This window comes from Dendrobates tinctorius, unplaced genomic scaffold (assembly GCF_039654945.1).
Source record: "Dendrobates tinctorius isolate UK_male_01 unplaced genomic scaffold, ASM3965494v1 ptg000117l, whole genome shotgun sequence".
Lineage (NCBI taxonomy): Eukaryota > Metazoa > Chordata > Amphibia > Anura > Dendrobatidae > Dendrobates > Dendrobates tinctorius.
This window is the reverse complement of record NW_027361785.1, coordinates 8735715-8761395: the sequence shown is the minus strand read 5'-3', so window position 1 is coordinate 8761395 and position 25681 is coordinate 8735715. Positions and strand designations below refer to the sequence as shown.

At 42.8% G+C, this 25681-nt stretch overlaps 1 protein-coding gene across 1 annotated transcript in view; it reads left to right on the top strand.

Annotated features, from left to right (window-relative positions):
- Nucleotides 1-25389, top strand: part of CDC16 (cell division cycle 16) — a 40334-nt gene extending 14945 nt beyond the window's left edge. Inside the window, exons 6-18 of the mRNA XM_073590517.1 lie at nt 1333-1492; nt 2079-2170; nt 5047-5180; nt 5300-5379; nt 5471-5520; nt 6616-6689; nt 17616-17741; nt 18120-18272; nt 18357-18420; nt 18533-18594; nt 20242-20377; nt 22361-22451; nt 24629-25389. Of these exons, the coding sequence (XP_073446618.1) occupies nt 1333-1492; nt 2079-2170; nt 5047-5180; nt 5300-5379; nt 5471-5520; nt 6616-6689; nt 17616-17741; nt 18120-18272; nt 18357-18420; nt 18533-18594; nt 20242-20377; nt 22361-22451; nt 24629-24897 (1491 nt within the window). The 3' untranslated portion in view covers nt 24898-25389. The remainder of the gene's footprint in view (nt 1-1332; nt 1493-2078; nt 2171-5046; nt 5181-5299; nt 5380-5470; nt 5521-6615; nt 6690-17615; nt 17742-18119; nt 18273-18356; nt 18421-18532; nt 18595-20241; nt 20378-22360; nt 22452-24628) is intronic.
- The last annotated feature ends 292 nt before the right edge of the window (nt 25390-25681 follow it).

The window sequence follows — 25681 nt, the reverse complement described above, 5'->3', positions numbered from 1 at the left end:
TATTTTCCATCAGAAAACTCCAATTTAAATGAAGGCGTCATCGATGTAAAATTGTCTTATCGGCTTGGATACAGAGAGTTGGACTTCCTTCATCTAATATCAATAAGTTATCCTTTAAAGCACCACGCCAGCGTTTTTTTTGGTCTTTTTTACTTTATCGCCTGAGTTTTATCATTTAATGTAAGTTCCCTTTACCTAGTATTATACTTACCAGCCTCCATCATCTTCTGTTCTCAGCGCCGCACCCATCGTCTTCTTCTGTTTGTGATCTGCCAGATGCTCCAGTGTTTGCTGGGCTAGCCCGAGGTTACTTCTCACTTTGCGTCCACGAGAACCAAGACAAGGCTCTCATAAACCTACATTGAGAGCTTGTGACTGTTACCTCTGACTTCCAGTCAGTCAGGAGCTGTGGTTAGAAGGTGGCTGAGCGGGACCAGAGTGGCACTGGGAAGAGCAGAAGACAGAGTCTGGTAAATATAATACTAGGGGCAAGAAGCATACATTATTGATAACACTCTAGGGGCACATCAGACTGCCGTATAAATTGGACCGAAATCGGAGTGGCTGATGTATCTCCTGACCCTAACTTGACCACTTTATTTATTGATGCAGCTGTCACGCTCTTGTCAGGAGACCTTCAGCCAGTCCAAGCATTGCATTCTGATCTTGGTTTGATTTATTCAACCTTCTGACTGTGCCCTAGCAGTGAACTAAAAGAAGAAAAACATGCTGGAGTGGTGCTTTAAATACGCCATCATTATAAATTTTACAGAAGTGCATTCTAATTTAAAGGGAACCTGTCATCAGATTGGTGTTGCCTGCACAAAGTTTTTACATAGTTTGAAAAACTGGGTACTATAGGGAGAGATCTGACTAGTCCGATGATGTTCCTAGCTATTTTCCAGCTGATCAACAGGTCTCTGCCTATCTGTGCACACAACGAGAGACCAATCAGTCAACTGGAGCAGTGAGGAGAGAAGCCAGCCGGGGATGCCATCGGACTACTTATTCGAGACACACAATCCCCGGCCAGCTTCTATTTTCTCTGATACATCACAGTGTTACCTGGCTGCAATCACCAGGCTCTGATTCATGCTGAATGTGATTCAGACAGCATGAATCTGCTGACATGTTCTTTCATTGGAACCTTTCCATACATTGTTTTTGTACAAATTATAATCCAGAAAAACAATTGACAAATCAGTAAACTACCGAACAGACAGACCAGGGCAGCAGTTAGAGGCTTTTCCATATTGTGTCTCTATTTGTGCTATATTGAGATGTGTATTGGGAGTCCTGAAACCATAATTCTTGTGAATGATTTTATAACAGATCAAAAGCTCCATTTGTCTTTTACGTGGGAAGATCTATGATGCCCTGGATAACCGAGCCCTGGCAACCTATAGCTACAAAGAAGCCTTGAAGTTTGATGTTTACTGCTTCGAAGCGTTTGACCTGCTAACAGCACACCATATGCTGACCGCTCAAGAAGGTTGGACATCTACATGTTCCTCAAGTATCTACAAATACTGTAGTTAAATCCTCTATATTTTTCTGCTTATGTCATTTATACATGAAGAGTCAGGGTCCCAAGATCAAGCATGACTTTACTGCTACTTACTAGAAGTACGAAAAAAATCTGCTCCCCTTAGTAACTGATCCAATATATCTCTATTGCTGGTTCCCTTGATCACTATTTCATCCAATGTATATGTACTTATACTTTTGAGAAGGTTGACCTTGTTTTTCTTACCAGACAATACCAATCTTTTTTCCTTTAAAAAAAAAAAAAAAACTTGAAGTGTTGCGATCCGTTAACTACCATTTCTTTATAGAAACTCCTTGTACTTGTGCTAGTTTTCTGATGGACCCCGGCCTGCACATGTGCAATCAGTGTGATGTACTGATGGATGGGGCCATCTCACATGTACCTCCGTCATCAGCCTTTTAAAAGATGAGATTGGTGGTCCCCTACAGTGAAAAGTCTCCCCTAACAAGGGGGGCAAGGCTTCACAATGTAATTTAAACAGTTTGACAAACCCAAACTTCTAATCTAAGTGTTTTTCATTTTTACACAGAAAAAGAACTTCTTGATTCTCTACCTCTTATTAAGAAATGTCCAGAAGATCAAGAACTCCTTCGTTTCCTATTTGAAAACAAGCTGAAAAAGGTAGCAGTTCACCTGTATATAGCCAACCAAATAAAATAAATCGTCTATTAGCTACCTGTATCATTAATATGTGCATTTTCATATATAAGATCTACCCCATTTTACAGGATTTTTTGAGTATTTTCATTTATTTTTAGTGCACCATTGATTCAATAGGGCTGTACTTGAGGATGGGGTTACATACAAAATCACATGTAAAGCGCCATGAAATAAATGGTGCTATAATAATTAATAATAATAGTAAATAGTAATTACAATGAACAAACTAATAGTGACAGATAAGTACAGAGAAGAGAAGACCCATACCCTTGCTGCCTGACATTCTACATGATAGTGGCGAAGGAGACAGTAGGTACAGGGTTTGCAGCAGCTCCGGTGTTGGTGAGGCTGCAGCTCTGCTAGTGGTGAGGTGGCAGTGCAGTCATTGCAGGCTCTACACTGTTCTGTAAAGGTGACTTTTCAAGTTCCAGTTATGTTAGGGAACAGAATTCCATAGGATGGGGGATACTTGGGAGTGGAGCGTATGATTGTGGAGGAGAGAAATATGCTTGAAATATAATCTCTACTCTAAAAATAGGCCCTAGTTACAGTTTGAACTGGCGTTTGGGGGAGTAATTGGGCAAACTGGTCAATTGCCCAGGGCAGCCACTCTCTTAGGAGCCCCCAGCATTTCTGTTCCGAGGCTAAAGTCCTTTAACTGCAGGAGTCTTGAGGAACTAGTGTGGATACAGGCTGGTATACAGGGCCGGTGTTAACAGAAAGGGGGCAACCCGCGGCTGTTAACCCATTAAATGCGGCTGTCAAACTCTGCAACAAGCGTGCCCCATCACTGACCCCGTCATGTGATTGCAGGTCACTGATGGGTAAGCAGACCTCTATGGTTGTCACTGACGGATTGCTATGAGCACCGCCAGGTATGTAGCAGAGTCGATGGGATTATGGCAGCTACTAGTCTCCCATCATGGAGACTACTGAAGCATGCTAAAAGTAAAAAAAAAAAAACAAAGTTTTTTAAAATATTAAAAAAAAAAAGTTCAAATCAACCCCCCTTTCGTCCCATTCAAAATAGAACAATAACAAAAAATCAAACATCGTATCTGCACCAAAATGGCATCATTAAAACTTCAGCTCGGCATGCAAAAAATAAGCCCTCACCCAACCCGAGATCACGAAAAATGGGGACAATTGCTCAATTTTTTTTTTCTTTTTTTTGACAAAGTTTGGTAATTTTTTTCACCACTTAAATAAAAAGATCCTAGACATGTTTGGTGTCTATGAACTTGTAATGACCTGCAGACTCATAATGGTAGGTTAGTTTTAGCATTTAGTGAACATGGTAAAAAAAAACCACAAAACACATTTGTGGGATTGCACTTCTTTGCAATTTCAACGCACCTGGAATTTTTTTTTCCCGTTTTCAAGTACACGACATGGAAAAACCAATATTGTCATTCAAAAGTACAACTCGTCCTGCTAAGAAGACAAAAAGTTATGACTCTAAAAAGAAGGGGAGCAAAAAATGAAAATGCAAAACCAAAAGTATCTCTGGTCATTAAGGGGTTAAAAAACATGAAAATTGGACATGTATGACTATATGAGAGGAATAGTGCACAATTTCTGTGCTTTAAGGGAATCTGCCAGTAAAATGTGTTCCCTAACCACATATGGGTATGCAGGTCTTAGAATATATAAAGATGGATTTATATTTCAATCTGTTGCGGCATTCTTGATAGATTAGCATTTTCATTCATATCTAAAAGCGGCATTAAGTGCTCTTGGCGTAACTGAGCACTTAGGGAGCCACTGCCTCCCTGCTTTGCATCAGCCTCTTTAGCTTGATTGATAGCTCACTGTCTGTGCGATGTCAAATGCCAGGCAATTAAATCAGACAGCGAGCCATCAACTAAAGGCCCCGTCACACACAGTGATCTCGCTAGCGAGGTCGCTGATTTTGTGACGCCACAGTGATCTCGCTGTGTGTGACGGGGATCAGCGAACGCCCCCCCCGGGTATCGCTGATCGTGCACTATCGTCCTGGGCCATTTTTTGATCGTTGCTTTCCCGCTGGCCAGCACGCATCGCTGCGTGTCGCAGCAGGAGCCAATGATCAGCGAGGCTCCCAGCGCTCTAAGCAGGCGCTGGGAGCTGGTATCTAAGGTAAATATCGGGTTACTAAGCGGCGCGCGTCACTTAGTTACCCGATGTGTACCTTAGAAACCTGCGTGCTCACGCCGGGAGCTGCAAGCACGCAGGTTTCTAAGGTACACATCAGGTAACTAAGTGACGGGCGCCGCTTAGTAACCCGATATTTACCTTAGATACCAGCGTCCTCGCTGGTGCTGTTCGCTGGTGAAGCTGCCTGTTTGGCAGCTCACCAGCGACCATGTAGTGACTCACCAGCGATCCTGACAAGGTCGTATCGTTGTCGGGATCACTGGTACATAATTAAGTGTAACGGTACCCTTAGCGAAACAGGTTGGGTCCCGGCAGGGAAACAACCTAGGGAGGCGGTGGCTTCTTAAGTGCTCTGTCATGCCTAGAGTGTGTCTGATTTGCACATGAATGAAAACTCAAATGCAGCAACAGAGAACCCTTCAAATACCTAAACGCCCATATATGCGGTTAGGGAAGATTGATTGTACTCACAGATTCCCATTAATGTTTGTATTACCTTTTTTGTGTGTTTCTACAGTATATTTTATATATAACCCAATGTCCTGGTGTGATCTCAGGAAAAAGATACATGCATACCTGCATATGAGTTCTATGCATATAAAGAAAAAAAGATTTCACTTGGTGTTCAGTAGCCAGTTTATATTAGTGGTCTGATCAGTATTTATACTTTTATTTTTTTTACTTTTTTATTTAATTTCCAGTACAACAAGCCCAGTGAAACAGTCATACCAGAATCTGCAGATGGTCTTCAAGATAACCTGGATGTAGTAGTTTCTTTAGCAGAAAGGCATTACTACAATTGTGACTTCAAGATGTGCTATAAACTTACATCTGCGTAAGTAAATCTATGACGTTGGCACCAAGTACTCCTTCACTACTATATAAAGGTTTCGCTGACAGTCACGTATAGCATTTTCTGGCATATGTGGTTTTATTACGTTCATTGTTTTTCAGAGTAATGGAGAAAGATCCCTTCCATGCTAACTGTTTACCTGTACATATAGGCACTCTAGTAGAGCTGAACAAAGCAAATGGTAAGTTCCCTCAATAGAGATTGTGTCTTGCCCTTACTACATCATTTCTTAGTTCAAGATGATATTTTAAACTTTGACTTTATCTTTCCAGAACTTTTCTATCTTTCCCATAAACTGGTTGATTTATATCCTAATAATCCTGTAAGTATTAATGTTTAATTTATTATGTGATGACAATGTTCATCTTTTTTATTTCTGCTCAATAGTCCTGATTAATTAAAGGGGATGTCTGGTCTAAATCAATAAGTTTGCATTCACTCTGTGTGACTACAGACTTATGAATTCCTCCAGCGCACGCGCTGAGCGCAGCTGGGATTGGCCGGTTTCTGAGCCGAGACTGGAGGGTATATATTTCTTATACATATTCCCGGCCAGTGTGCAAGGCCTCGTTTTCCATACACCTGTATTGCGCTATGCCACACCCTCTAGTCAGCCATGCCCACTAGACGGCCGCATCACTAGTCAGGGCACGGCCTTGGCTCAATACAATTGTATGCACTGGCCACGAGTATGTATAACTCAGTCATACCCTCCTGTCCCGGAAACCGGCGTATTCCCGCAGTGCACAATGTGTGAGCTGGGGAGATCCATAAGTCTGCAGTGATACAGTGACTGCAGACTTAATGATTTAGACGAGACAACCCCTTTAAGACTGGAAATTCTTACCTTGGCCGAGTACTACACATGGATTGATTTGATTAGAGGCGGAGGTGTGGTACGCGACGGCGACTACAATACATCTGACGGAGGTATGCAACTCCACAACTGAGCAATTCCATCAGCCGCCAGCACAGAGAACAGTTAATTGGTTGGGGTGCCGTTGTCCCGTCCTCACCAAAATGATACTGATGACCTAGCCTAAGGATAGACCACCAATATAAAGTACTGCTCTGCCTCTTTAATGGATATTTTTTCTAGGCTATGCCATCACATGGCATATCGGATGGATAAGGGGTTTTAGATTCTTTACCGATTCATTTGATCGGATCTTTGTTGCTGTTCCCTGCACATTAGGTGGCTTCGAGTGTCACTATACAGAATATATGACAATAGGACTGCTCCCCAGTTGTTTTCATAATTCAAAAGAAGTCCTGGAGGTCTAATCCACACGTATTGTAATGTGACATAATCTAGTTATATGTCATAGCGTCAATAGATGATGATACCTCTTACAATTGTTTTTGTTCTGTAATATATAAAAAATTGATTCATGTGTTTCTTCTACAATTACTTCAGGTTTCCTGGTTTGCAGTAGGGTGCTATTATCTCATGGTTGGCCATAAAAATGAACATGCCAGACGATATCTCAGGTAGGATTGACACAAACTGAACGTAGCAATACCTATATATCAGAAAGTAACACATCAATCAATATATACAGGTGCTTCTCACAAAATTAGAATATCATCAAAGAGATAATTTATTTCAGTTCTTCCATACAAAAAGTGAAACTCATCTATTATCTAGAGTCATTACAAACAGAGTGATCTATTTCAAGTGTTTATTTCTGTTAATGTTGAGGATTATGGCTTGCAGCCAATGAAAACCCAAAAGTCACTATCTCAGTAAATTTGAATACTTTATAACACCAACTTGAAAAATGATTTTAAAATCCGAAATGTTGGCCTATTTTATGTTCAGTTATTGCACTTAATACTTGGTCTGGGCTCCTTTTGCATCAATTACTGCATCAATTCGGCGTGGCATGGAGGCGATCAGCCTTTGGCACTGCTGAGGTGTTATGGAAGCCCAGGTTGCTTTGATAGCAGCCTTCAGCTCGTCTGCATTGTTGGGTCTGGTGTCTCTCATCTTCCTCTTGACAATACCCCATAGATTCTCTATGGGGTTAAAGTCAGGTGAGTTTGCTGGCCAATCAAGCACAGTGATACTGTTGTTTTTAAACCAGGTATTGGTACTTTTGGCAGTGTGGACAGGTGCCAAGTCCTGCTGGAGAATGAAATTTCCATCTCCAAAAAGCTTGTCAGCAGAGTGCAACATGAAGTGCTCTAAAATTTCCTGGTAGACTGCTGCGCTGACTTTGGTCTTGATAAAACACAGTGGACCTACACCAGCAGATGACATGACTCCCCAAACCATCACTGAAGGTGGAAACTTCACATTAGACCACAAGCAGCTTGGATTGTGTGCCTCTCCACTCTTCCTCCAGACTCTGGGACCTTGATTTCCAATTGAAATGCAAAATGTACTTTCCTTATGGAGTGTGTCAATGACTGCTTTCTGGACATCTGTCAAGACAACAGTCTTCCCCATGATTGTGGAGCCTACTGAAACAGACTATTGGACCTTTTTAAACGCTTAGGAAGCCTTTTCAGGTGTTTTTTGTTAATTTTTCTAACTTACTAAGATAATGACTTGTGGGTTTTCATTGGCTGTAAGCCATAATCATCAACATTAACAGAAATAAACACGTGAAATAGATCACTCTGTTTGTAATGACTCTATATAATATATGAGTTTCACTTTTTGTATTGAAGAACTGAAGTAAATTAACTTTTTGATGATATTGTAATTGTGTGAGAAGCACCTGTATAATAGATAATATATAGTTGCTAGGGGAGATGAATGGTAGACCATTCGAAAATTAGAAGAAACTGAACAAAGAAAACATTGAACGTATGGTCTAAAAGGGAAGTACAAGGACTAATAAATGTTTTTAATAAAAATACTTTTATTAAACAGAAGTGGTAAATGGTAGCACTATAGCAAAAAATGTGCCTGTACTTGGAATGTAAGATCAATAATAAATAAGGTAATAAAAACATACAATGACGGAGAAAACAGCGGACGAAAAAAGAATAATGATATTGAACACACAAAAGTTATAGTCCCATAAATAAAGCCCCAGATGACACTAAAGCAAATAAACAATGTCATAAGATATTGTCCGAAAAAAAGTCATATAAAAGGGTTTATATAAAAAATATAAAAATTTTTATGAGAGGATTTAGTGCTATATATAGTGTGTGTGTGTGTGTATAACAGCCCCTACTATTTGCATGCAAAAAAGATATATACCTAAGAAATAAAAAGTACTAGGGTCTATCCATATACACTAAAAACAAGTACAATAAAGAGTTAATGAGTGTAGCAGGCTTGTGCCAAAAATAAATAATAAACATGTAGCAGTGCATGGGAACAGAAACAATAAATACTTAGTGGTGGTGCAAGCACAGAGTAGGTTTAAATATATAGTAATAGAGTATAAGGCTGAGTGCAGACGGAGTTTTGAGCCCTGCGGATTTTACCGTGCAGAATGGAAGAAAACCGCAGGTCAAATGACCTGCATTTTTCCTGCGGATTTCTTCCATTTTTCACGCGGTTTTCATGCAGTTTTTGTGCGGTTTTCCATTGAGGTCTTCCCCCTGCGGATTTGGTAACAGGGGAGATAGAAAACCGCACAAAAGAAGTAACATGCTGCGGATTTTGTACCGCAGGAAAACCGCGCGGAAAAATCCGCAGCGTCTGCACAGCGGTTTTTTTTTTTCATTCATTTTAAAGGTACTGTACATCACAATGCGAATATGCAACCTTTCTGCACGGTAAAATCCGCTGCGGAAACGCTGCAAATCTGCATCGTGTGCACATGGTCTTAAAGTGCAATAGAAGCAGCTCAGGGGAAATAGCGGGGGCATATACCTTTAGGCTCCGCCAATCCAAGTACAGCGCACGCTCAGACGCGCGTTTCGAAATGAAGTACTTTGTCAGTCATCTCTTTTATTCTAGTGATATTCTCTTCCACAACTATCCCTATTACACAGAAAGCAGCGATACTTTGTGTATCCTGTCTGGAGATCACGTAAAAGGCAACCACATTTAACTCACCACAGAGTAGTCACAAATGTTGGTCATAGTTCAGAAACCTCAACAGCTGTGTCATGTTGTCATAGGTTTCTTTCATGTGGACTTGATAACCAACTGGAATTGAAGGTAGTGCATTACCATTATGCAGCAAGACCGCTTTTAGGCTTGTGTTGGACAAATCGATATAGACCCTCCATTCCTCTGAATTATGACTTACAGGTATACTCAGCTTCCATTAAAATGTTGATGTTGCATGCCACAAGATCACCGTCCATGAAGAAGTATTGGACAAGATCTTTATCACGGTTGCAAAACAAAGAAATCTGAATATTGCGTGCTAGGAGATTTCACTGCTCTAGCCTGGAATTTTAGAATACTTGGACAGATATAAATCTGTAACAAGATCATTCACTTCACTTTGTGTTATAAGGTGTGGTTCATTTGAGGTTGCTAACAGAAAGTCCTGGGTCATGAGAGGTAGATGCTTCACAACACCAAGTGCCCTCTTCTTCCTCGCTTGACTCTACAGAAAATGTTTCTGGTGCTCTTGGAACCTGCAGTTCTTCTGTAGGTGGCACTGGGTGTTTTGTAGCTGGAATGTTTGGATACTGTAAAGTCCACTTCTTCCTTGAAACTCATTTCCTAATGGGGGGCACCATGCAGAAGTAGCAATTGCTAGTGTGATCAGTTCGGTTGGCTCTCTCCAGATCACTAGGATTGCAAAAGGCATAGATTGCCTCTTCGCCTACAACCACTGGGTAAAATGTGTTGCACATCTATTGCAGCATACAGTTGTGGCCAAAAGTATTGACACCCCTGCAATTTTGTCAGATAATACTCAGTTTCTTCCTGAAAATGATTGCAATCACAAATTCTTTGGTATTATTATCTTCATTTAATTTGCCTTAAATGAAAAAACACAAAAGAGAATGAAGCAAAAAGCAAAACATTGATCATTTCACACAAAACTCCAAAAATGGGCCAGACAAAAGTATTGGCACCCTCAGCCTAATACTTGGTTGCACAACCTTTAGCCAAAATAACTGCGACCAACCGCTTCCGGTAACCATCAATGAGTTTCTTACAATGCTCTGCTGGAATTGTAGACCATTCTTCTTTGGCAAACTGCTCCAGGTCCCTGATATTTGAAGGGTGCCTTCTCCAAACTGCCATTTTTAGATCTCTCCACAGGTGTTCTATGGGATTCAGGTCTGGACTCATTGCTAGCCACCTTAGAAGTCTCCAGTGCTTTCTCTCAAACCATTTTCTAGTGCTTTTTGAAGTGTGTTTTGGGTCATTGTCCTGCTGGAAGACCCATGACCTCTGAGGGAGACCCAGCTTTCTCACACTGGGCCCTACATTATGCTGCAAAATTTGTTGGTAGTCTTCAGACTTCATAATGCAATGCACACGGTCAAGCAGTCCAGTGCCAGAGGCAGCAAAGCAACCCCAAAAACATCAGGGAACCTCTCCCATGTTTGACTGTAGGGACCCTGTTTTTTTCTTTGAATGCCTCTTTTCTCTAGTCACCTTCCACGACAGCCACCTTGAAGGTTGTCTCCCCGCCCTAATAGGGGACAGGAACACAAAGAGGTTAAATAACTCTCCCCTTCCTGCTACCTCAGTGTTTTTCCTGTCCCCTATCGGGGCATGAAGAGGTCACAAGGGGCTGCCGTGGCCAGCGAGCGGAGCCCTAGATACTTACCAGAAGCTGGGCAGCCGAGGTTGGTGGGTTCTCCTCTCCTCCTCCATGCGCTGCTCCCGTCTCCACCACCGGTGTGACTCGGGACATGGCCGCCCCTCCCGCGCCCTCCTGGGTAAAGCGGGGCGGTATGGTGCCTGCCGGGGTCCTGCGCAGCTCTCCGGCGTCCTTCCTCCTTCCAGCGCTGCATGGGGAAGCCGCGCGCGCCAGAGGGGGCGGGCAGTAGACCGGAAGTAGCAATGACGCGCACTTCCGGTTTGCAGCGTCCTGCAATGGGGAAACGCGCGCCGGCGCCCGGGGGACCCGGGAAATGGCTCCAACAGCGGCGGGGGTCGACCAGCGTCCTCCGCAGGGACAGAGGAGGAGGGAGGAGCACCAGAGAACGAACGCCAGCAACACCCTTAAAAAGGGTGCAGCAGCTCCAGGTAAGCACAGTGTGTCTGTGGTGTGTACGGACATGGATGGTGAGAATCCCTCAGCTGCAGCATCTGCGGAGCCCAGCGTTCCCCCTCCTACAGTGAGTAGCAGGGCAGGTCCCTTGTCTGTCAAAATACGGTGGCACAGGTCTGAGTAAGCCTTCTCTTCTTCTTGCAGGAAGACAAGGCCTCTGCCCCTAATATCCCCCGCAAGTGTGGTTTTTGTGGTGCCAGGTTTCCATCTGACTACAGAAAGAAGTTATGCCAGCCCTGTACGCAAAATATCCTGCGTACCGAACAACCCTCCCTGTTTGACAGCATAAAGACTCTCATTAGGCAGGAGGTTCAGACCTCCATAGCAGCCCAGACCCCTGAGGCCCAGGGCCCTGCCTCAAAAAAGAGGAAAAGGGCACCCGTGGAGGCTGACTCAGACTCGGGAGAGGTCCGTTCCTCCGGATCGTGGGATATTTGGGAAAATGAGGGCTCCACGTCCACCTCAGTCATGATGCGAAAAAATATTATTTCTCCTCGGGAGGATATGGAGGAGTTAGTATCCACGGTGAGAAATACCATGGGATTAGAGGAGGAGGAGATCAAGCTCTCAGTCCAGGATGAGATGTTTGGAGGGTTGAAACCCAGAGGTAGAAAGGGTTTCCCGGTTCATGAGGTTATAAAGGATTTAATAGCTCAGGAGTGGTCCTCCCCCGAGAAGGCACTTACTGTGCCCTCTGAGCTAAAAAAAACATTTTCCCCTAGAGGGTGATAGTTCTGTTTGGGAGATCCCTAAAATAGACGTCCAAGTATCTAGGGTCACTAAGAAGACGTCCTTACCCTTTGAGGATGCCTCCCAATTGAAGGATCCAATGGATCGCAAAATAGAGAGCCATCTTAAAAAGTCCTGGGAGGCCTCTACGAACCTGCTGAAAGCAAATATTGCATCCACCTGCGTGGCCAGATCTTTGTTTTTCTGGCTACGCATGTTGGAAGACCACCTATCGGGGGGCACTCCAAGAGAGGAAATCCTAGACTCCCTATCAATCCTCCAGAAGGCAACAGGGTATTTGGCTGATGCCTCAGGAGAAACGGTACAGGTAGAAGCAAGGTCCCTTGTCCTTTCAAACTCGGCCAGGAGAGCCTTGTGGCTGAAGCCATGGGGGGGTGATATCGTCTTCAAGACGAAACTGTGTGCTATCCCCTTCCAGGGACACCACATGTTTGGGCCGGTCCTAGATGATATCCTGGAGAAGGCCTCAGACAAGAATAAATCACTGCCAGAACAGAAATCCACCAAAAGGCGGTTTTTTCGTCCCTCGAGAGCAGACCTCCCAGAGGCCATTCAGGGGAAAGGGCAAGACGGGTCGATGGAGCTACCCGAAAGGGGGTAAAGGAAGAAACATCCTTGTGCCCCAACAGCAGCAGCCCCCGGAGAAGCAGTGACTCCCGGGTAGGGGGTCGACTCACACAGTTTCTCGCCCAATGGCAGGCCACGACCTCGAACCAGTGGGTCCTGCACACTATACAATATGGGCTGAAGCTGGAGTTCGAGCACCCCCCCCCCCCCAAACGCCATAAGAATTACCCCGGCACAGTCCCCAAGCCTGCAGAAAATATTGTTACGTCAGAAGAACTCCTACGGGAAGAAGTGGTCTCATATGTGCCTCCGCAAGAGTAGGGCAGGGGACATTATTCTCGCCTGTTCCTAATTAAAAAACCCTCAGGGAAACACAGGCTCATAATAAACCTAAAGCCCCTGAACCACTTCATCAAGTACCGAAGGTTCAAGATGGAATTGGTGAAATCAGCGATCCCGCTCATTGGGCAAAACTGGCAAATGGCTACGATAGATCTAAGGGACGCCTATTACCACGTTCCCATTCATCCAGATCACCGGAAGTTTCTGAGGTTCGCGGTCTCCCACGACCAAGGAATCAGCCACCTCCTGTTCAACGCCCTGCCGTTTGGGGTATCCCCAGCACCAAGGGTATTCACGAAGATCATGAGGGAAGCAGTCATCTCTCTCCGGCTTCAGGGGATATGCATTGTGCCGTATCTAGACGATCTGCTGATCGTCGCACCATCGGTAACCCGGCTGAACCAGGACGTATCAAGAACCCTACAGATACTCGAAGGCCCAGGGTGGATACCGAATCTCCAGAAGTCGGCCCTCTATCCTTCCCCGAGGAGGAAATTCCTGGGGATCCTCTTGGGTTCGGAGAAAAGAACCTCCTTTCTCCCCGAAGATCGGCAAAAAGACCTTCGACAAAAAATAATCAGGTTCAGAGACCAAAGGGCGCCAACGTTGAGGGACGCCATGTCCATCCTGGGTTCCCTGACGGCGTGCATTCAGGCGGTATCCTGGGCACAAGCTCATACACGAGTCCTCCAATCATATGTCCAGATGAAATCGAGGAAGTATCCGAACAACCAATCTAAAAAGGTCCTGCTTCCAGGACGTGTAAAAGCGGCTCTGGTGGTGGCTGAGTTACCGAAACCTGAGTCGAGGAGTAAGTTGGGATCAACTTCCGCTAAAAGTACTATGTACCGATGCCAGGCTGGGGGGCTGTGGTCGAGGATTCATACTTTCAGGGGCAGTGGCCCCAGAACATAAGATCCGGATCTTCAAACCTAAGGGAGTTGACGGTGGTGGAAGCCGCATCAGCCCTGGTCAAGAACCATCATGTTCGGATATGCTCTGACAACATGACCACGGTGGCATATCTCAGACACCAAGGGGGCACAAAGTACGCCAGTCTAAAGAAGGTAGCAACAAGAATCTTCCTCTGGGCAGAGAAGCACCTGTTATCCATTTCCGCAGTACACCTGAAGGGGTCGGAAAACATCAAAGCAGACTTCTTGAGCAGGAAGGACGTCCATCCAGGAGAATGGTGTCTGAACCAGGAGGTCTTCCAGACCCTAGCCTCAAGATGGGGAGACCCAGAAGTCGACCTGTTCGCGAATGCGCAAAATGCAAAAGCAGCGACTTATTTCTCCCTCAGTCCCACGTACGGAGCCCAGGGGACGGATGCATTTGCCCATCTATGGGTCTTCAGACTGGCCTACGCTTTTCCCCCAATCCCGATGCTGGCAAGAACGTTACAAAAGATAAGAGCAGACGGAGTTACAACGATCCTAGTGGCTCCCATGTGGCCAGGGTGGAGCTGGTACAGCGCTCTGTTGGACATGGCCCAAGAAGGTCCCTTGCTTCTACCCCAAAGGACCGACCTCCTGTTTCAGGGTCCCTTACTACACCCGAACCTGACCAGGCTACGTCTAGCAGCTTGGTTATTGAAGCCAATATTCTGAAGGCTAAAGGGTTGTCGGATGAGGTAATTCGGACCCTTCAAAAAAGTAGAAAGCCAGTGACAAATGCAATTTATGGCAAAATGTGGAAAAAATTTTGCTCCTGGGGCCCTTGACCCCTCCCATCCAAATATTGCCCAAATACTAGACTTCCTGCAGAAAGGGTTAGATCTAGGCCTTACTCCATGTACGTTGAAAGTACAGGTATCTGCTCTTAGTTCTTTTTTTGACCAAGACCTAGCCAGACACCGCTGGGTCAAGCGATTCATGGTAGCGGCAGGCAGGATTCGCCCTTCACTCCGTAATCGGGTTCCCCCCTGGGATCTTAATTTATTACTCAACAGCCTGACACAGGTCCCGTTTGAGCCCCTGTCAGAAATTTCGTTAAAGATTCTTACACTCAAAACAGTGTTTCTGGTGGCAATCACATTGGCTGGATGGGTGGGGGAGCTACAGGCCCTATCAGTACAGGAACCTTACCTCCTACTCAATTCAGACAGTATAGTACTACGTCTAGACCCCTCCTTTTTGCCCAAGGTGGTGTCAGACTTTCATAGAAACCAGGATATTGTGTTGCCCTTATTTTACCCAAATCCTTCTAATCCGAAGGAGGGAAGGTTTCATACCCTGGACGGTCGCAGGGTAGTTCTCCGCTACCTCGAGGCAACCAGGGATTGGAGAATCGATCAGAACCTGTTCCTCCAGTATTCAGGAAGAAACAAAGGGAAGAAAGCGGCAAAGAACACGATAGCGGGCTGGATCAAGCAGTCCATCTCCCTGGTATATTCTTCAAGACATCTCTCTCCTCCTGAGTCGTTAACAGCCCACTCCACTCGATCAGTCGCTACGTCCTGGGCAGCGAGGGGAAATACGTCTTCGGAGCAGATATGCAGAGCTGCCACCTGGTCCTCTGTGCACACCTTTACTAGACACTATAGACTGGATTTCAATAGGGATCTGACGTTTGGCAGACGCCTCTTGCAAGCCGTAGTCCCTCCCTAGAAAAAATAACGTTGGCATGACTCCAAGGTGGCTGTCATGGAAGGTGACTAGAGAAAATAGAATTAGACTTACCGGTAATTCGGTTTCTAGGAACCTTCCACGACAGCACTAATTTCCCTCCCTATATGATATGTTTGCCTGATGATTCCTGCTCTACTGACGGTAACTATTCATGCTAGTATGTCAGAAAAAACACTGAGGTAGCAGGAAGGGGAGGGTTATTTAACCTCTTTGTGTTCCTGTCCCCTATTAGGGCGGGGAGACAACCGCCAAGGTGGCTGTCGTGGAAGGTTCCTAGAAACTGAATTACCGGTAAGTCTAATTCTTTTTTCTCCTGTAAACTCTATGTTGATGCCTTTGCCCAAAAAGCTCTACTTTTGTCTCATCTGACCAGAGAACATTCTTCCAAAACGTTTTAGGCTTTTTCAGGTAAGTTTTGGCAAACTCCAGCCTGTCTTTATTTTTCGGGGTAAGAAGTGGGGTCTTCTTGGGTCTCCTACCATACAGTCCCTTTTCATTCAAACGCCGACGGATAGTACGGGTTGACACTGTTGTACCCTCGGACTGCCGGGCAGCTTTAACTTGTTTGGATGTTAGTCGAGGTTCTTTATCCAACATCCGCACAATCTTGCATTGAAATCTATTGTCAATTTTTCTTTTCCGTCCAAATCTAGGGAGGTTAGCCACAGTGCCATGGGCTTTAAACCTCTTGATGACACTGCGCACGGTAGACACAGGAACATTCAGGTCTTTGGAGATGGACTTGTAGCCTTGAGATTGCTCATGCTTCCTCACAATTTGGTTTCTCAAGTCCTCAGACAGTTCTTTGGTCTTCTTTCTTTTCTCCATGCTCAATGTGGTACACAGGACAGAGGTTGAGTCAACTTTAATCCATGTCAACTGGCTGCAAGTGTGATTTAGTTATTGCCATCACCTGGTAGGTGCCACAGGTAAGTTACAGGTGCTGTCAATTACACAAATTAGAGAAGCATCACATGATTTTTCGAACAGTGCCAATACTTTTGTCCACCCTCTTTTTTATGTTTGGTGTGGAATTATATCCAATTTGGCTTTAGGACAATTCTTTTTGTGTTTTTTCATTTAAGACAAATTAAATGAAGATAATAATAACAAAGAATTTGTGTTTGCAATAATTTTCAGGAAGAAACTGAGTATTATCTGACAAAATTGCAGGGGTGTCAATACTTTTGTCCACAACTGTATGTGTGGAGCCATACTCTTGCATAGGCTTTCCTTATCATGGTAGTCGAATTTTACTTTTGTGACGCAAAAGTAACTTCTCTGCATGTGTAGCAAAAATTATTTGCTGCCGGTAAGGTATATCCGCATTATTAAACACCACCCCCCCCCATTTTCCCCCCAAATTTGGGGGAAAAAAGTGCGTCTTATAATCCCAAAAATATGGTAATAGACTAGCTACTAACAATGCAATAATGGTGATGAAATAATAAAGACAATTTTTCTATAAGCCTTTATGAAAGGTGACATAGTAATTACAAACTCCTCTGGATCTGTAGTTTACAAGGGTCATTTAGGGCGAGTCTGGGACAGCCGCCCCGGAGTGGGGGTGCCAACCTCCACTGTCAGGAAGGCATAGCAGACTAGCGTATGGCTATTGTAGGTTATTATTGTATAGAGTTTAATTGTGTTACTGCACTAGGGGGGTGTTTTTTACCTCAATTTATTAAAGTTTCATGTTTTTAAAAGGAATTATATGATTGCACTTTTGATATTTCTTCCCTGGTCCTGTGGACATTTTTTTGCTCAACCAATCTTCAAATGTAAGCATCATATTCATTTTCAGCACCACAAAATTCGTTAAGTTCAACTGTTTTTGTCTCTGAAGCAATTAGGCTGTAGAACAGTGCAGTAGAAGAGATGGCCTTTAATATAATTGTCACATTTGCACTAATGATGCACTGTAGATAATTACCACATGTTCCACTGAAATATTATTATTTGCTACCTTGCAGCAAGGCCACCACGTTGGAGAGAAGCTACGGGCCTGCGTGGATTGCTTACGGTCACTCCTTTGCAGTGGAGAGTGAACATGACCAGGCAATGGCTGCCTATTTCACAGCAGCACAACTGATGAAGGGGTATGTTTTGTGTGACGTAGATTTCATTTCTATATAATTTTATCTCAAAACTGTCTTGATTTTTTTGCAATGGAAAAAAATGTTTCCTGATGTGAAAACTTTTAGGATTAGACAGGCACAGTTTCTACATCTATAAATCTATTTAATGGGGATTCCAGTAGTCTGGAACAAGATTCCTTCTTTCCCATATAACAAATGCTGCCCATGCATGTGAGACCCAGGAACTCCTAATGTGGGGTCAGTATAAAGTCTCCTCAGTTATACAGATACTGTTTTAGATATTTCTTATCTATTAAAACAATTTGTCAGAAATGTTTGTTTTTTTGAATGTGGAAGCCCCTTCTAGACTTCTTATTTTCTTTTTTAACTTGTTTTTAGATGTCATTTGCCAATGTTGTATATTGGACTGGAGTATGGGCTCACGAATAATTCAAAGCTAGCAGAACGGTTTTTCAGCCAAGCATTGAGTATCGCACCAGAAGATCCATTTGTTATGCATGAAGTTGGCGTGGTGGCATTTCAAAATGGAGAGTAAGTCTGAGCGTTTCTACTCGCCTTTCTCACTGTCACTTTTGGATGTGCTTATGGAGCCGCACTTCTGTTTCTAATTCGCAGCTGGAAAACTGCTGAGAAATGGTTCCTGGAAGCACTTGAAAAAATTAGAGCAATTGGGAATGAGGTAAAACTATTTTGACAGTCCAATAAAACCTTTTCATGCTGATTGAATGTCTGCGCAGGCATTCCAATGAGCACCGATTTTAAGAAGATTATTTTTTACCTTTATTTTCTAGGTTACAGTGGATAAATGGGAACCTTTGCTGAACAACTTGGGTCATGTCCGACGAAAGCTCAAGTAAGTAAATGCAGAAACTGCTTTATGACTGCCTGTGGTGGTTGTCTCCATGTCTGGAGGAAAATTGCAGCACAGAACAGGTTCTGTTACACATGTGCTCTTGGCTAGAGGCAATGAATATAGTAAACTATTGATTGCCAGGCTGCACTTGGACTTGCCATCATTTCAAGTTGTGCAAACCAGATTTAGGGTATGTGTCCACGGTCAGTATTTGCAGCACTTTGGACGCAGCTCCGTCCAAAGCGCTGCCGGCTTTTGTACAAGCGGTGATTCCACATGTGTTCATTGAACCATGCGGAATCACCGAGTCCTATACATAGGGCTGCGATATTTATCTTGCGGAGACTGAGCGTCTTCACAATATAAATAGACATGCTGCGGTCTATAAAGACACGCCGCATGTGCATATACGCTGGTCTGGCATCTGCGTCTTTGAACGCATAGTGGAGATGGAATTTCATAAAATCCCCTCCACTATGCTGTAACATCTGGCCACTGCGGCTGTACACAGTGTCCAATCCGCAGCAAATACTGAATGTGGAAACACACCCTTGAAGGGAATGTTTTACCACCACCCCAAGCACAAACTATCACACACAGGACTTAGTCCCTAGAAAAACACATACCTTTAGTGTAGGAACCCTTGCATGTGCTATCCAGGAAACAATGCTTAATTAATATGCAAATTAGAGTTCTTGGTGCACCATTACGCCCCCTGAATTAACATCATATGGCTCCTCCCTATATCTTGGTTGACAGAACAGAATCCTGCACACCGGGCGAACATACAGACCTGTCTGCTGCGGCTGATTACTCCTCTTCCAGGGGTATCAATGTGGTGCATGGCTACAGCAGAGAGGTCTGTGTGTGCATGCGCTAACTCCTGCATAGACATTGTAAGTGCATGTACCAGCTCCTGAACTCGTATGTGTGTGTGCGCATGCAGGAGGATTCTGTTCAGATAGCACTCACTCTAGGTAAGCAAGAGGTGCCAATCCGTGTATATGGAGGGGCCATATGATGCGGTTTCAGGGAGTAGAACAATGCACTGAACTGTGGACCATAGCCTAATTTGCATATTGAATAAATAACATTTTCTGAATACTAAGTGCAAGGATTAATACACACTGCTCTCGATTCCTTAAGACTAGCGTGTACATGACATATAATGAATTCGGTGTACATACAAGTATACCCGTAGATTTGTATTTGCACTTTTTTTCCGTGATACAGAGAGAAATACGGACATGTCTCCATGAGTTGTACTTGGACACATGATCCGTGAAAAACACAGACATCCGAATAGCACTGTAGTTTATAATGGGTACATATTGTATCCGGGGTGAAAAAAACCGTATGCAACACATACATACGTCATCAGGATTCTGTCCCCAAAATGTTCTTGCTATGCAAAGAGTAATGGTAATATGACATATGAGAAATTAGAAGACAAAGATTCCAAAGACGGACATTCCCAATGGATACTACGATTAAAAAAAAAATGCTATTGTCTTAAGAAGCCTTTACAGTCTGAGCCCATTTCCACCATGTTGTCGACACACATACATTTCCAATCATCAGTGAGATTTGTTTTCACTGTGAATATAAAATGATTTACTCTGAATTGTTTTTTCTCCTTAAATGTAGAAAGTATGAAGATGCATTGGAATATCATCGCCAGGCCCTGGTTCTAATACCCCAAAATGCTTCAACTTATTCTGCCATTGGGTACATTCATAGTTTAATGGGAAACTTTGAAAGTGCAATTGATTACTTTCATACGGTAAGATGTAGAAATCACTCCTGATCACTCCTCATGTAGCTAATGCTGTGAACCTTCTGTGCTTGTTTGGTCTGTGAGCTGTGTCCGATCTCTCACTGCAGCTCCATTCACATCAATCACTTGAAAAATCTATTGGAACCCTTTTAATAAACTTGTGACAATTATTTTAAGCTATTTAGATAAGAATTATGACAGATTTTCTTTATGGAAAAACTATTGTCTACTTTCCATTTTTCCTTTAATGGACTGTCACAGTCAAGTGCGTGTCTTCCGTGTAAAAATGCTACTGAAAGGCAAATGTCAAGATGTTTGTAGCTTCACTTGGCAGATTCAACTCCAACGTCTTAATGTTTGTCAATGCTGTGGATGCTTTTTGGCCATATAAAGTTATTGGTTTTATCAAGTAATCATTTATGGCTTCTGACATGAGTGGCTGTATATCTGGTTTTCTTCTCCAATTGTCTTTGATATTTGAACTTGTCTAAAGCTAGTTAGGAACAGTCGTGAGTGTGCTAATCAGGTAGGATGCATAAAAGGTTTTAAAATAATAAACAGAGGCATGATCATCCTGCAGCAACCCCACGGATCCAACAGAGGCGGCTCCTGAGGCTTTTTCCTTTCCCCAGCCGCCTGAACTTGTCATCCACAGCTCAAATCTGTCCTGCCGCGGTCCTAACGGCCTGTCCTGCATTGTTTCAGATACTTTTTACATAAAAAATAATTATATATTTGCTGGTTGTACAATTGTGTGTCAAAAAATACAATCCATCTTACATAAAAGTAGAAAATGAATGATCTCTGAATGTGGCAACATCATAGTAAAAAATTAGAGCTCTTGGAGTGCATAGATGGAAGTTAAGGTAGCTCAGTCTAGAAGGTTCCAAGTAGGCTCACTCATAAGAGGTAAAGGTTTGTTCGTTTGACAATCTCAATAACAAATTTGGCAGATCACAGCTATACAGGTGACTATTTTTTGTGAAGGTTGATTCTTCCATCTGAAGCTCCTAAAATCACACAGATACAGAAGTGCAATTTCAGGATTTTATTTTGGAGATTTATTTTAATAAAGTCCAAATTTAAAAGAATTTAACACTTTCAGTGTCCAGACTAAAGGCTCTGGTTGTGAGTAGTCTTAATTTCTGGGATTATCTCAGGGCAAACATTGATGGCATATTGCTAGAATGTGCACGTGACAACATTGGCAGGGGTGCAGCTGTTAACACTCCCATTGATTTGCTACAATCAAGTGACACTGGCAAGTGCTGCTCCAGTTTTTGTCTTTATGGTCTCTTGAAAAAGCCAAGCAGAGCTGCCCGGAGACAGAAGCACAGCCGTTATCAAGCACAACTGGACCTTGTTGTCCTAATGAATAAGTATGGGTCTCATCGGTTGGCTTAGGCATTGACGTCTTGTACTAGTGACAAGCCATCAATGTCTGTTAGAAGTTCTAAGGGGGAATAATTCTCCTTAAGTAGAGTTCAAAGCTGGCATAAGGAGACTTCTGAGCCATGCAATGCTTCTCTGGGAAATTAAATACGTAAATAGCCTCTTCAGGACTAAATCTCTAGTGCCCTATCGACCCTTTAACGAGTTTTGCATTGACTTGACACTCTCCAAGGAGAAACGTTCCCATTTAGATCAGATGTCAGAGGCCTCTCACCCAGCCAAATCAGATCTCGTGCTTTGCAGTAGAACCAGGAGAACATTCCAAAACATATGACTGCAGATGAGTGTCTGGTTTGATGTCATGTGACAAGGCTCATTAAAGGGTCGATATTGACTTTTTGTATTGCTATCCCAATAGGTGGGATTAGAGTTTGATTCCTCTCGGAGGATGCTATTTGCCTGTTATAGGACACACTATTTAAGCTACAATTGTACTTGTTGTTTAAAATATACAGTACATTTTAGAGAATACAAGGCCAATGCTTGTAAAGTTGTATGTGACATTTCTTGATCTTTTAATTGTGCATTTTTCCCTAGGCACTTGGATTAAGAAGGGATGATACATTTTCTGTGACAATGCTTGGACACTGCATAGAAATGTACATTGGTGATTCAGAAGCATACATTGGTAAGACATCTTACCTGTATAGTTTTGTTTCTTTTCTTCCCTCTGCTGGGTTCTTTAAGATGTTTTTCCACTAAATAGATTAGGTCATAAATATATTACAGAAAATCTGGGCCTGCCAGAGGCCCCTGTGTGATTGGAGCAGTGGTAAGCGTGTGTGACTACTGCTCTTTTCATTTTCATGGGTTTATTGAAGTGCCCTTAACCACCACAGCCATAAAAATCATGATTGAGCTATGGTCACACATTCAGTCTGCTGCCCCATTCACACAGGAGAAATTTGAACCATCGGTCTTCAAATCGATGGGCCAGTGGTTAAAACCACCCCCACCAGGGATCATACATTTATTACTTGTCCTGTGGCTAGATGACAAATGTAAATAGTGAAAATACCCCCTTAAATGAACACTTTGTTTGTCTGTGCCCTAAGTTTGCAGGATCTTATGAGCTTGATGTCAGAATTAAAGTACTTACCGTGAGCCTTCTATATACCTTTCATAGCTGATGTGCCATATGTTTTCTCTTGATTTCTTCTAATATGTTTCCTTTAACCCCTTCTCGCTGTGGCCATTTTCTGTTTTTTTTTTGTTTGTTTGTTTTTGTTTTTCGTTTTTTCCTCCCCTTCTTCCAAGAGCCAAAACTTTTATTTTTGCATCCCCATAGACGTATGAGTGCTTGTTTTTTTGTGGGACATGCTGTACGTTCGAAGGACACCATTAATCTTCTGTGATGCACTGGAAAGCGGGAAAAAATTTCCAAGTGTGTTGAAATTGCAAAAAACTTGCAATTTCACAATTCTTTTTTTTTTCTATTTACCATGTTCACTATACTGGAAACTGACCGGATAATATGATTCTCCAGGTCAGTACAAGTATGCAGATCTCAAACATGCATAGGTTTTTTTTCTTTGTTTTATTTAAAGTAGTGAAAAAGTTTGATAATTCATAAAAAAAAAAAAAAAATACTTGTGTAGCCATTTTTCAAGACCCTGAACACATTCAATTTCTGGTATCTGTGACTGGGTGAGGGCTTATTTTTTGCTCCCCGATCTCACGTTTCTACTGATACCATTTTGGGGTAGATACAATTGTTTTGATTCCCGACTCTTCTTGCATTTTATTGCAATGTTGCGGCAGCCGAAAAAACTTACGGTAACTCTGGCGGTTTTGATTTTTTTTTTTCGGATGCTATACTGTGCCTCCATATGGCATCCCATATTTTTCCTCGCACCCATCTGATTTCAGAGTGAAATCGTAGTGTGCTGCGTTTTTTTTTTTTTCACAGACAAAAGTGGTCATCATCATTGCCTTATTGAATAACGTTGGTCCGAGTTCTATCCAATAAAAAATCCGCTCGCAATCGTCTCATTTATACGGTGGTGTGTGCGAACCCTTACACTGACTTTTTTCGCACAAACCTATATATCGTTCTGATCAACTTCTCCTTTTGTATAGCATCCACAGATCAGAATAAAAGTACAACATGGCAGGTTCCCTTTAACTAGTAGACCACGAAACTGGAGCACTTGGGAATATGTTGTTAAATTTGACATTCATAAATATAGCCGTGATTTAATATGCTGGAAAACCCCTTTAATCCAGCCTACATTTTCCATGATGCCTCTGACTTTGCATAAGGGGTAGGGACTCATCACGCTGCATTGCTCTGAATCCTATGTTAGGGCAGCAGAGAGTCTGTGATATACCACCGCTGTTCGCTGACTACAGTGCAGAGTCTGTGTAGTCCTATAACAACCCGTCTCCACTGTGCCCTGCTTTTGATAAGTTTCTACCTGTCAGCTTTAATTAAATATGGGAGAGGAGTGGTAGTAATGTGATGCAACATGTCTTAGGGGCACAACTAACCATAGTATGGGCATCTACTATGTCTTTGCTCTCATACACAGAAAAGAACAAAGATTGTAGAGCTTGGGAAGAGGGAGTCTGTCTGACTGCTTCAGAGTTGCCAGGGAAATATGATAGTTGGTACTATCATCCTTTAGTGCACGGAAATTCATCTGCACAGGAGAGACTGTCTACATGTTAACGCATCATGGGATGAAACAAATTACGCTGTGGGAATATATGCTGAGGAGTTAGAATTTTATATTCAAAGGAAATGACCAGAGTATCCATTTAAATGTCTGCTGTTACATTTTTTTTTTTTTTTTTTTTTTTTAGGAACAGAGATTAAAGACAAATTAAGATGTTATGACTTTGACGTCCATACAATGAAAACCTTGAAGAACATCATTTCACCTCCTTGGGAAGGGAGAGAATTTGATCTTGAGCGCCAGTCCCTTGATGAAAGTGGTATCATGGCCTTGGAGACATCTCATTTGCTACCTAAATCATCTGATGCCAGATCACCAGTGGAAGAAGCTCTTGAGATTGAGATGAATGAAAGTGATATGATGCTGGAGACTTCAATGTCCGACCACAGCTCATGAGCAGTAGGGCACCGAGGCTGATTGTACTCCTTCGTACTGTTTTGCACCGTGAAATCTAGATATTTGATGTGAATTGGCACACCACTTATTGCCTGAACTGGGAAAGAAGCGCTTGCTTCCTCACGGAAGTGCCAGAGAAGCATGAACTGCTAGTTTCCCTTGTTGGAAGCTGTCTAATGGTATGATACCTACCAGAGGTTTTACATTTTTAGCGTTGTAACATGTATTTCACCTATTTCTTTTTTAACATTGTACTATGGACTGCCTTGTATTACACTGATGTATAATTACTCACATATAAAAGAGAAATCTTTTAATATGTTACAGAGGAAAGAGCATTTGTTGTCCACTCTGGTTTGATAATGTGAATTTGCTTTACTCTAAAATGTACAACTTGCACCATATTTTTCTTCAGTGTCTACAATAAATGCTTGGATGGACAAAACCTTTTTATTATTTTTTTTTTTTTTATTTATTAAATATATCACCTCAGCTAAGTTGTTTTGGGTGTTTTTTCACTTTTGTACCCGGCAGTGAATTACTTTCCCCTTTCTCAAGACTTTTGACGCTTTGCATTGTATTGTATTAGAAGGCTTTCCACTAGAACATGGCTGCGGAGATCCATTGGCAATAGTATTGGTGAGGATTTGTACTGTAATCTGTCTCCAGTTCATCCTACAATCGTTAGGTCTCATTCAGTCATCAGGGATTTTTCACATGCGCAAAAAACAATTGGAGTATCTGCAGGTGGAATTACTGCCTGTGCAGCTACACAGGAACCAAA